The sequence below is a fragment of the Grampus griseus genome (genome assembly GCF_964374135.1).
Source record: "Grampus griseus genome assembly, chromosome: 2".
In the NCBI taxonomy this organism is placed as follows: Eukaryota; Metazoa; Chordata; class Mammalia; order Artiodactyla; family Delphinidae; genus Grampus; species Grampus griseus.
In genome coordinates this window covers 101,126,417-101,138,608 of record NC_139018.1, presented here as the reverse complement: position 1 = coordinate 101,138,608, position 12,192 = coordinate 101,126,417, and the positions used below count along the sequence as shown (strand labels likewise).

The 12,192-nt window shown below is 47.7% G+C and overlaps 1 protein-coding gene across 1 annotated transcript in view; it reads right to left on the bottom strand.

The window, feature by feature from the left end:
• MYZAP (myocardial zonula adherens protein) overlaps positions 1-11,935 on the bottom strand; it is a gene marked incomplete at its 5' end in the record, with an annotated part of 100,595 nt that extends 88,660 nt beyond the window's left edge. Inside the window, 3 exons of the mRNA XM_082649406.1 lie at positions 777-867; positions 11,516-11,549; positions 11,659-11,935. Of these exons, the coding sequence (XP_082505532.1) occupies positions 777-867; positions 11,516-11,549; positions 11,659-11,935 (402 nt within the window). The remainder of the gene's footprint in view (positions 1-776; positions 868-11,515; positions 11,550-11,658) is intronic.
• Positions 11,936-12,192: the final 257 nt, after the last annotated feature.

Here is a 12,192-nt window from a genome sequence, read left to right as displayed (position 1 = left end):
TTTTTTATTATTCAATGTGCCACGGCTCATCACTGTCATTCATTCTTTTTAATGTTGAAATGTTTCCATTTTAACCAGTGAGAGCCCTTTCAAACAGGCTTCTGGGTCCTTTGATATGGCCCAACTCTTCATGTTCCCAGAGCCCTGCTTACACTTCTGGAGCCTAACACTCGAACGATCACGTCATCTTGGTTTACTTATACGTCTGTCTCACCTGCAAAACTACGAGTTTCTCAAGGCAAGGCCAAGGTCAGAGCTATCTTTGTGGCCCAGCGTGTAGCACAGCAGCTGGCACAAAAACGCCTGCGCCAACTCCTCCCTGCAGCTGGGTGCCCTTGCCGCGGCAGAGCTGCTGCTGGGCTGTTCCTCTCCAGGCAACCCCTCCACCATGTGAGCTGGGCCTCCAGCTCCAGCCACAGAGAAAGGCTCAGGGGCAGCTCACAATGGGCCCTTTGACTCAACGGGATGAGGCTCTTTCAGGAAAAACACGTTCCCAGCCACAGCACCCGTCACTAAGGCCAGCACTCCTGGAGCCTCAAGGCCACACAGAGCCTACATTCACCAAGAAGCAAGAGCAGGGACAGGAGGCAGCAAAGCAGGCTGACTTCTGGGAAGATGGCAGGTGGGGGACAAGTGCAAGAGGGCCTTTCATCACACAGCTGCTGACATGCAGGCTCTGTGAATAGCCTGGATGGAGGATGGCAGGAAAAGGGGTTAAAATGAAAAAGAGTACAAAGATGGGAACCAGTCAGGGCTTCGCTTCAGAGATGGCTTACCTTTTCTCTTCTTTCAACCTTCTCTCTTCTTTCAACCTTCTTTCCACTTGACTCAGACACTGGACTCTCAGGAGGTACGGTCAGCCGTAGTCTGCAGACATTTGCCTAAGAGAGATGAGAGAAGAGGCCTGTTACGAACCTGCATTTGCAATTGCAGCAGCCAGATGACCTGGGGCTTCTCAGAGCCTCTTTCCCCTACTTAGCAATGGTGATGACGGTACCAATCTCACAGGGGACGCTGCGGTAAGACCAGCCTTTGCCTGGCCCATCACAGGCACTCATCACCTCACTGCTTATGTTTTATGTTTTCCTTGTTTGGGAAACTACTGAATAGTTTCACAGAGTTCAAACATTTTTTTTAAATGGCTCATGTTCCGTGACAGTACAGAACGATCTGATTTCACATCCATAGGCCAAAATACAGCTAGAAGGATAGAGGCCAAACGATACACAGTGGTGATGGGGTAGGAGGGTGCTTTCTACTAGACTCTGTGTTGGCTTCTCCTATAACAGACATGTACATGTTCAATCACAACATTTTTTTAAAAGTCGATATACCCATGTTCACAGCAGCACTATTCACAACAGCCAAAAGGTAGAAACATCCCAAATGTCCATCAATGCATGAATGAATAAAATGTGGTACGTACATAGAACAGAATATTATACAGCCTTATAAAGGAAGAGAAATCTGACGCATGCTACAACATGGAGGAAACTTGAGGACGTTATGCTCAGTGAAATAAGGCAGGCACGAAAGGACAAATCCAATATGCTTCCACTTACATGAGGTCCCTAGAGTAGTCAAATTCATAGAGACAGAGAGCAGAATGGCGGTTGCCAGGGGCTGAGTTATCCTTCAATGGGTATGGAGTTTCAGTTCCAAAAGATGAAAAGATTCTGGAGATGGACGGTGGTGATGGTTGCACAACAATGACAATGTACTTAACGCCACATGGTGTTTATTTCATCCTATTGTCACAGCCTGGTCCTACTGTGACATTTTCCAGAGAGAAGTGATCCTACCATTAAAACAACAACAAAACCCCAGAGGGCCAAAGCAGCAGCCAGAGTGCCCAGCCCACAGCCAACTGCACTCATGAGAGCACTGCTTGTCCCTGTTATGGGTTGAACTGTGTCCCCCTAAAATGTATTATGTTGAAGTCCTAACCCCTAGCACCTCAGAACGTGACTTTATTTGAAAATAGGGTCTTTATAGAGGTTACAGAAGTTAAAATGAGGTCATCAGGGTGTGTCCTAATCCCAAATAACTGGTGTCCTTATATAACGGGGAAATTGGGAGACAGACACGCATACAAGAAGAACACCATGTGAGCATGCGAAGGAGAAGGGCCTGGAACAGACCCTTCCCTCACAGCCCCCCTAAGGAACCAATCCTGCTGACACCTTGATTTTGGACTTCCGGTCTCCACAACCGTGAGACAATACATTGCTGCTGCTTAAGTCACCTGGCTTGTGGTACCTTTTTGCAGCAACCCTAGCAAACTAATACACCCCCCAACCTGGTTTGCAGGGTCACAGATCTGCACTGGTCCTCAGGGCAGCTTCTGGGCAAAAGTACCCTGCATCCAAGAAGCCCAGGGTTGGATATGATTGTAAAAGACCTTTGAATGCCAACCTGCCAGCCTACGAAGGAACCCCCTAACCCAACAGTGCTCCTGGCAGGTAGACACCCAGCCTGAAGTAACATTTTCCATGTACAGGTGAGAGCACATTTGGGACACATCAGCGCTTCCACACACACCACTGCCTCCCTCTGAGGTACCCCATTTTGCTACCTGACACCTCTAGCTTCCTGATAATGAACTTACAAGTTCTTCCTCAGAACTCCTACCTAATGGACCCAGGGTGCCCTCGGGGACTGCCACAGAATTCCCTTTGACTCTTCACAGGCCTGAACCTCCTTTCTTCTGCACTGAACAACCCCAGTTCTTTCAGCCATGTGATTTGGTTTCAAGATCCTTCTTCATCCTCACTCTTCTCTGGGCAAGCTTTGAGTCCAGTGACCCCAGGGTGAGACGTGGCCTAACACATGGCCAACTTTGCAATAAACCTTCAAAGCTCATCGCCAGTCATGCTGGCCAAAGAGGAACCAAGCCGTCCCGGCACGTAGCTCTCTTAGCTGACCATCCACGACACTGATGGGAATTCGAGGGCCTCCAGAGAAAGGTAACGCTTTGACTGAAGGCCACTTGGACTGGTTGAAAACAGCTGGCATTTGCACACACATCAGAGTGTAACCCACACCAGGCAGGTAATCCAAGTCTGTGATGCTCAATAATCTTGTCTGGTAGGCAGGATCTGAGCCACAGCACAATTTTGCAGAGAAAAGGAAGGGCTCTTCTCCTGCACCACATCACACACACCCACACACCCACACACACACACAGTATGCACACACACGTACATACCTACACAGGTGCACACGCACATACACAGGTTCCAGCACCTACTAGGCTGTGTTGATTATGAGCAAACTATTTAATCTCTCTGAATCTCAAGGGTAAAAGGCAGGTAAAGGAAGATGCCTGGCACACAGTAAGCCTCTATCAGTGTTAGATATTTTTATTATTATCTAGATATTATCATCATCCTACAAGCTCCAAAATGATATAGGCTTAACTGGCTTCCCGGCTCTGCTTTCTATAATACTAAGCAATTTGGTCAACGGATCTAATGGTATTAGTACTGCAAGTGATACCTTTTTTTAGGCTGATTGCCCTACAGGGGTAATCCCTAATGGCAATAATTTTCAGAATAAACCAAAAACCTGAAGAAAAGACAAGGCCCAGAAGGGACCTCATGGGTCCAATCACTCAAAACGAGAAGTCCCTTCCCCGTGATTGAGACAATTCTTTGTCTACTCAGAACTCCGGTATTCCTCAACACACTTCCTGTAAGTCTCCCCGAGCCACGTATACCCTACGGTACGCAAAGACGCAGGATAAAGAGAATGCATGTCTCTAAACTATCAGTTTTACCTGGTGATAGATAATGAATTAAAATAAAATGAACATATAAGATAAACATTTGACTTCAAAGCTATCTGGCAGGTGCAGCAGGTGCTTGCGGCTACACCCAGGCCCTCGTGCAGAGTGTTTACTCTTGTCATTAGAAGTGCTTTTATGGAAGCAGTAAGGCATGGATTCCATGTGGTGCTTGCATTCTGTAATCAGTGCTGGTCCACAGATGGACTGACTATACAGATGCAATTCCAACCCAGCTTGGAACAGGATCAGACCCTTCCTAATAAGATGGTCAAATGTACTGTCATGTGAAAAAAAGAAAGGTGCTGGGGGAAAAATGTTAACAATAACCCCATGTTTGTTTTTTAAATACAATCTGATAATTTGTACAGATTTGTGGGGGGAAAAAATGTCTTTAAGGAAACACAGCCAGCTGCTGCTGGTGGTAGTGGTGGTGATCTTTGGAAAGTGGGATTTCTGCAATGTCTACACCTGTTCCAAGTATGTGTAAGTTTTTAAATTAAAAATCATAGTAGTCATAGCAATAATAAAGATTGAGAGCAACTATATCAGACACACACAGAGAGAGAGAGAGAGAGAGAGAGAGAGAGAGAGAGATCAATCCTTCCTAGACCCACAGGACTGCTTCAGGAGCAGCAAAGAGAACATCCCAAAGGTCTAAAAAGTACTCTGAATTTCTTTACAGAAGCACGAAGTAACCCCTGAATGCATCCGATAGGTTGACCCAGTAGTTTACTTCCCTTTAGTCATTCACTCTCAGGAATCTCCCCGTGGGAAAATGTCCCACTGAGTAAGGGCAAGGCAGTGTTGCTTATCTCTCTGAGCATTTGAGGATGCTGACCTTCATGGTTTCCTGATACTCAGGTACATAATACCCAGAGCAGCCCAGGCTGGACAGTACCTGAGAGGCAGGTAAGGTAGTTTATTCCCAGGGGTTCCCACGGCAGCTGGCTCAGCCCTGTGTTCTGAACTTCGAGGAGAGCTGAATCTTACTTACCTTGAACACTACTGCTGGACCAGCCATCCCTACAAGAAAGGGTCCCTTTCAGTGCATCAAAAGCAGGAAATGGACTTAGTGTACTTCAAGTACTGAGCACCCACCACTTGTAAAATACTTTTAAGGGCTATGAGGGTACTAATATGGAAAAGAAATAGCCATGCCCATAGAGGCTCATAATGCAGAAACACAGCCACAAAGGGCAATCAACAGCACTTGGTATAACCAATATAATATTGGGAGAGACAGGGTAGTTTGTGGTTAAGGCACGATGCAACTGCACTTCTGGGTTCCAATTTTGGTTCTGACACCTACTAGCTATGAAACCTTTGGAAAGCTACTTAATCTTTATTGCTTCAGTTACTTTAGTTGTAAAACACAGCTAACAATACTGCAGAACCACTCTGTTGAACTTGTGGCGAGGATTAAATAAACTAATGAAGAAACTAATGAAAAGGGCTTAGAACACTTTCTGGTACATATCAAGTACTCTGTAAGTCGTCTTTTTTACCCTGGGAATATAGGAAGGAGAACAATCATCTTAACTGGAGGTGGGAGTACGTCGGAAGGCTCCTAGAGATGACATTTGAGCTGGGTATAGAAGGAGAGAAAGGACTGCTTGGGTCAGTGAGGTTGGGAGAATCCCATCATCAGAATAACAACAGACAATTACCAGGCAAGGCATTCATTCCAGGCTGGCCAAAGGCATAGACATTGGCATGTTCTGAAAATGGTAAATGGGCCTGCAGCCTGAGCAACAGTGGGGGAGGAAAATGGACAAACAGGTAGGGACCAAACTCTGACAAGCTACAAATGCCTGATGGCAAAGCAAGGCCTCTAATGCAAGACATTGGGGAGCCATTTAAATTTCTGGAGGAAGGGTTCAGTGATTCAATAGCAATTATTGCGTACCTCCTATTATGTTCCACACCCAACAACATGGACTGGAGAGGGGGAAACAGGGCTCCCATGTAGGCTTTGTACCTTAATTGCTTCTGTAGCCCTTACAGCGCTCAGCATAGTATCAACAGGTAATAGGCCCTGCTCAGTAAATATCAGTGTGGGTTTCTTTTTAGGTTGAACTAAAACACGGTAAGGAGAATGTACCTGAAACTCCCCAGAGAGCCTTCCACTTTCTTCAAAAACCAACCCCCATGGGAGGAATGGCAAGGCAGAGGCAGCGAGCATTCAAGCCTCTTCCACAAGAAGATACACAACTGAGCCCTTGTCTGCAATCAGGGCAACCAGGAGCAAAGCCGGGCCTCTGGGGACTTGTTTCTGACCCCCTTTGTGGAGGCAGAAAGCTGGTCCCCATGGAGGGGGGATTCTGGGATCCACGTATCATCATGCTCTCAGCTTCAAGTACCTGGGCTCACCTGAGGGAAAACTGTCCCTCTCAATTAAAAAGGGGTGAAGATGACCTAGCGAGGTACCGGGTTTGCTCATCAGTTTACAAACATTGATTTCCCTAAGGAAATGAGCCAAGTGCATTTACACTTCCCTCAGGCCTAGTCCACTTTGTGACCGTGGGTCCCTGCCCAGCTCCGCCTAACAACAGAAGGTGTGGCCACTAAGGTTGTAGCTGGGAGGACGGACGCCACAATCCCTCTGCTAAGCACAAGCATAAAATCTCTGGAATACACAGGTGGAACAGGGCCTGCCCCGTCTGAAGCAGGCCTCTTCCTTTGAAGTAGGCTTTGGCCCTGAACTTGCAGGCCTGATTATCTACATCAGGATGGGGCAAACTTCTTCTGTAAAGGGCCAGATAGTAAACACTGAGGGTCTGCAAGCCCTGTAACAACCATTTCTAGCTCAGAGTATACAAAACAGGTCGAGGGCTGGATCTGACTATGGGGTTGTAGCTTGCCAACCCTTGACCTACATACTTGGACGCTTCTTCCAGGCGGTATAAAGTGTCCTGGAACCCCCTTTTCTGTGTCAGGGCTGACTCCAGACAAAATTCATAAGTAGGAGGATGGTGACTTCTCCTTCCTGCTCTGACTGGCTCATCACCATGTGCCCCGAATGCCAAGACCCAGAGAGAAAAACACAGGTACGAACACACACAGACACCAGTGTGACCTGGCGTGTTATGACTCCTCCCCCCTGACCCCCCCCCCCCACACACACACACCTTGCCCTTCCACCAAGGCAAAGGGACTTTTCAGAACACAGGCCCAGGACTGTCTGCATTTCCAAGAAAGCTGTCTGGGAGAGCAACCCTGGATCCTCGGCCACACGTTAGAATCACCCGGGGAGCTGCCCAAACAACGCTGATGTTATTCTCTACTTTCCAATGTTCTCATTTAGACGGTCTGGGCTGGGGCCTGGGCAGAGGTATTCTAAGCTTCTCGGAATTCCATGCATAACCAGAGTAGAGAGCCACTCACTTAACCAAAGGAATGAAACTCTGACAGCACAACAGGATGAAGCACCTGGAATATTTGGAGGCCTTCCCAGAGCTGTCAAACTCCTCACCTGGGCCGACACTCCCATCCACAGGGCACCTGCTTCCTGCCCAGGTGGGCCAGAGGTCATGGGCTGGCTTCATCCCAAGCTTCTCTTCCTGTTTTCCCGTTTGCCAGCTCAGAGTTAAGTGTGGCTGTTTGAGGACCCTGGTGACACTCTTCTTTTTAAGCACCTATTACACCAGGCTTGGGGAGGCAGGGTCCTGAAACCTTCTCAAGTAGTTAATCATAGGTAGGAGCAATGATGGGGTGCACAGGCCTCTAGGGGAACACGGAAGAGGGGGTTCAGAGCAGACTTCCTGCAGGAGCTGACCCTTTGTCAGAGGCGAGGAACAGCATCAAAAGCTTGGGGAATAGCAAGTAATTTGGGACATCTGCAAAGAGTATGCAAGAGGAGGGGGAAGGGGAGGGCAAAGGCCAGATCAGAAGGCCCTGGGTACTAAACTAAGGGGGTTTGTGCTTGTTCCTGGGGGTACAAGACTGAGGGGGGTCTTGAAGTAGAGGAGCTAGGTAACTGCATTTTAGAGGGATCACTCTGGCCTTAAAAGACAAAGAACAGTCAACAGGGTGACTAACATTTAGGAAATATCACTCTTCTAAGGAGGGAAAGAGGTAAATACCTCTGTGCTACTATTCTGTGTGCTGGGGGATATCTATCAGGACAGTTTTCGGCTGAGAGAGACGGCTGCAGGAAGCAAGAAGACCGTAACACACGTTATCACTGAAAGTATTATATTTTAGATCGAAACATTTCAACTTGGTCTCTAGTTAGTTGGCCCAGGATCCACAGCTCCCTGCACTCAATTCTACGATTTTTGAGGCTGACCTGAAAGGGTTTCCTAAGTGACCAGAAGCTCAGTGGTAACACCCAGCCTCCGGGTCTCAGGTTTCCTTAAGGATCCCCAGAACTCGGGTCCCCTTCATCCTACATGTGACACAGCGAGATGGGTGAACCAAAGCAGAGAAGTCGGGACATTTTTTTCCCGAGCCTACAACTATCAATTCTTAGTGGCAGAGGCTTTTTGGCTAAAACCTCTCAACTGGGTTCAGGAGGTCCCAGGGGAGCAGCCAACTGTTTTCTGAGTACAGCGGGCCCCCTGCCCATCCCCTCCCTGGGGGATGCTGCAGCCAGCTTCCTTCCACCAGACACTGAGGTCCCACAATGCCCAGTGTCCCTTCCTCAGAGCCCCATAGGATGATACAGAAGTTATGCACATAGATGTTTCTGGGAAAGGAAAAGGAAGTGAGGTGAACACCTGTCTGACCTGTTCACCGGCCAGCTAAGGAGAATTCTTTCTTTTGAGCCTATCAGACAGAAATGGGACCCAGGAAGAGTGAGGAAGTAATGACTGAGCAGCCCATTCCAGTTTTGAACGGAGGAAGCCTTCGCCAAATACAAAGAAATATTGGCAAAAGCAGGCCACGAGACAGTCCTATCCCTGTGGCCTTGTTGGGTTGGGTTTTGTTTTTTATGTGCCACTGAGGGGCCACAATACCAGTAACGGTAGTCAACAGTCTCTTATTATCGACAGAGCATGGTGCTGGGGGAACCCTTGACAAGTCTATCATCTCACACCACCCTCGCTGAACAGCTCAACCAAATACATCTGGCTGCACAAAGCAACACATGCCTTTCCCCCAAAGCACGCAACCTGGCCACACAACTGACCTTTCACTGCAAAGTCTCCTTCAGTGGGATTAACTGCATTTACAAAATTCCTTTCCAAATCACAAAGCGATGTCAATATTTTAAAAAACGTTTATTCTCCAAGGTCATCAACCTGTCTATGGTTATCCTCCAGCCAATTTATCTTCCTGCTGTTGCCATAGATAAAACTATTTTTAGTGCAGAACTGGTTGGAAGGCAGATTTTTTTTTTTTAATTTTATAACCCCTGCTGGTTGGCATCCACAAATGCCTCTCAGAGCTTTGTTTATCAGCTGACAGAAATTCCTCTCCCACCTGTTTTTTTTTTTTTCTCCTTGAGAGATTTCAGATAAGAAGTAAGTACAAATTGTAGGTGGCAGCTACTGAACAAAGGATAACTAGTGACAGTCTGGTCTGGCCATACCACCCTGGTGGCTGACTCAGAGAACTCCCTGCTCAGTGTCAGCTGTCAGCGCCATTTCTGGTTGGCTTGAATGCCTGGATCAAAACATCCTGGTTCCCCTGCAGTCCCTAATTTGGTAAGCTCTTTGGATGAAACAGAAATGTTATTTTAATGGCTAACTTGTTACTGTTCAAGACCATCACTTGTCCAATATCTGAGAGGAAAGACAGAACGATACAGAGTTTATTGAAAAACTTTCAACTTAGGGAACACTTTTTTGCTTTTCACTTGTTTGGTCTACAATTTTATTTTCAAGGCATCCTGTTCTTGTTTTTCCAAAAAAATAAGTGTTTTGCCCTAAAGCAGGTCCAATACACCACTGTTATACGGTATATGCCAAGAGTTCCATTCAGAAGAATCATATTTCCTTTTTTCAGTATCTCAAAGATGTCAATTGCCTTACAAATTGCCCACTCATCCTGCAAGACTAAACACACGTCTCCTACAGAGGGAGGCCTTCCTCAGATGCTTCAAGAAGAACCTTTTCTTTTAGCTTCTACACAAGCTTGTCAACACTCTACCCCACTATTACAACCATCACTTTGCATATGGTAGTCTGTGACAATGTCTGCTCCCACAGTTGGAGTGGACCCCAATATCTAGCCCTGCATCACACAGATCTATAAACATTGCTTAATAAATCAATTAATCAAAGATCATAGTTTACACATACATACACACAGTACTTGTGCCATTTGCAAATCCTGAGCAGAGCTGGACGTCATAAAGGGGACCCTAGAAACTTTAGATATCTTCTTTGCAGAACCTACCCATGTGCTAAGAGCAGCCCTACAGGGTCTGATTCAGGTTGCAGACCCCTTCAGACCAAAGTATTTCAGTTGTCTTACTCAAAGAGCAAAGCCTTCTCAGTAGTGTGTTCATTGTGCCAGACACCACAGCACTTACAACTAAAGAAATACTTGAAAGTAAATATTTGAGAAAAAAAATCTTCAGAAAAGTTACCTACTATACTAGTCACATTTCATCCACCCATTATCACTCTAGCCACCCAACTAGTACCCACTCTGGAGGGGGACCTAGAGAATTTAATGCAATCTCATCCCATGTATGACGCTGTCCAGGCTCAGGGCTAGCTTTTCAGTGACTTCATTCTTTCTCAGTCATAATTATGTTCCAACTGAGAAGGATTTCCCAAAAAAAAGGCAAACACCCATCTTGGTGTAAGGCTGGGATTGTGGTTGGAAACCCACTTGGACCTAATGGGGATCTTTATTTATGAAGCTAATGATTGGACAACCAGAGTTCTGTCAGCCCTAAGTGGTGCACGTGCACATATCTGAACCCATCACCTGGCCCAGACCCAGGAGTAACACAGAGTCTTTCTTCCAGAGCTAAAGAAAAACAGCATTGAAGACAACTGCTAGTCTCTTGGTTGAGGTACACAAAATCAAACAAGCACGTCTACAAGTCTAGAAAACAGGAGTCCCAAAGGGGGCCCTGGCTTGGACTTGCCTACTTGCTTAGCTAAACCTAGGGGAAATATGATGAGAGAAGTCTCAACCACAGAAAAGTACTCACCCAGATGATGAGTACTGAACATCATAATGAACAGGTGAACCAAAAAGGCACAAACGAAAGCCCTGGCAGTATGCTCTGAGGTACGAGTCTTGGAAGAGATATGAAATGGGAACGATGTGGCTAGCATTTCTTTCACAGAGCATCTGGAGAGATGAGAAAAGATGCAACAAAGATGGCAAAGAAACATCACTTCCAAAGGGCAACCTAGGTGAAGATGGTGCCCACTGTGCTAATACTTAAATCAGAAAGAAGAAAGCAGTTTGCATAAACCCAAGTCCCACAACTGGGCTCCTAGGTGGCCAGCAGCTAATTTCTACTTTGTATTGATAAAAATGAAGCCTACCTAGATTAAGCGCACTCCAAATCAGTGTTACTCTATCACGAGTGGGGACAAGTGGCCCTTTCTTTTCGTCACTGGAAGGAGGAAAGTTTGGGTGTTAAAGACATTCATTACCTTTGAGTCTCAAGATAGGGACAATGCAGAAAGTTTCTCTTGCTTTTTAAACTGGTGCCGATACACTTGGCTTGATAGGCGAGGCAGGAAGGGGAGGAAATCTCTGGGAATTCCCTAAAGTCCCCTAAGCCCTTTGAGCCAGTGCGGCGCCTCTGGGACGTACGAAAGAAAGGTCTCGTTCAGAGCTGAGACAGGACCTAAAATTGAATCCAGGTGGGGTGTCAGGGCCAAGGGACCGGTTTCCGTGCGTCTCCATCCCCAGACAGCCGGGCGGCCTGGACAGGAAGCGGGACAGCAGCTACTCACCCTCCTGTTGGGCGCCCCGGGAGCGCTGGAGCCGCTGCTCGAGAGCAGGGTGACTGTGGACGTGGAGCGCAGCATCCCTCAGCGGCGTTGGTGGCGGGCTCGGTGCGGTGCTTCTCGCAAGTGTAATAAGCCCGGGGCCCGCCCCGCTGGAGGCGGGGAGGGTGGGGACCGCGCAGGCCAGTAGCGCCGGCAGGGGCAGCGCGGGGGCGGGGCTGAGGCCCGGCTGGGGGAGGAGCCGGGGCGGGGTCCCGCACTCGCCTGACTCGTCAAGCTGCATTTTCTCCCTAGGGCGCAGACCCAGCCCGTGTTGGTCACCTACCTTCCCCCACGGCTCTGCGCCCTCCCAGGGTCAGTCCCGGGGCGGGACTGAGTGCCTACCAGGCGTCCCTTCCAGCAGCCAACACAATCCACGGGCTCCTATCCTATGGAGTTTGCAATCTGGTGGGGATACCGAAAGATGACTGGTGTCGGTGCTTTGGTAGAAGAGGTGATACCCTTGGGAGCTCAAAACGTGGCCTTAGGGGTTAGCCTGTG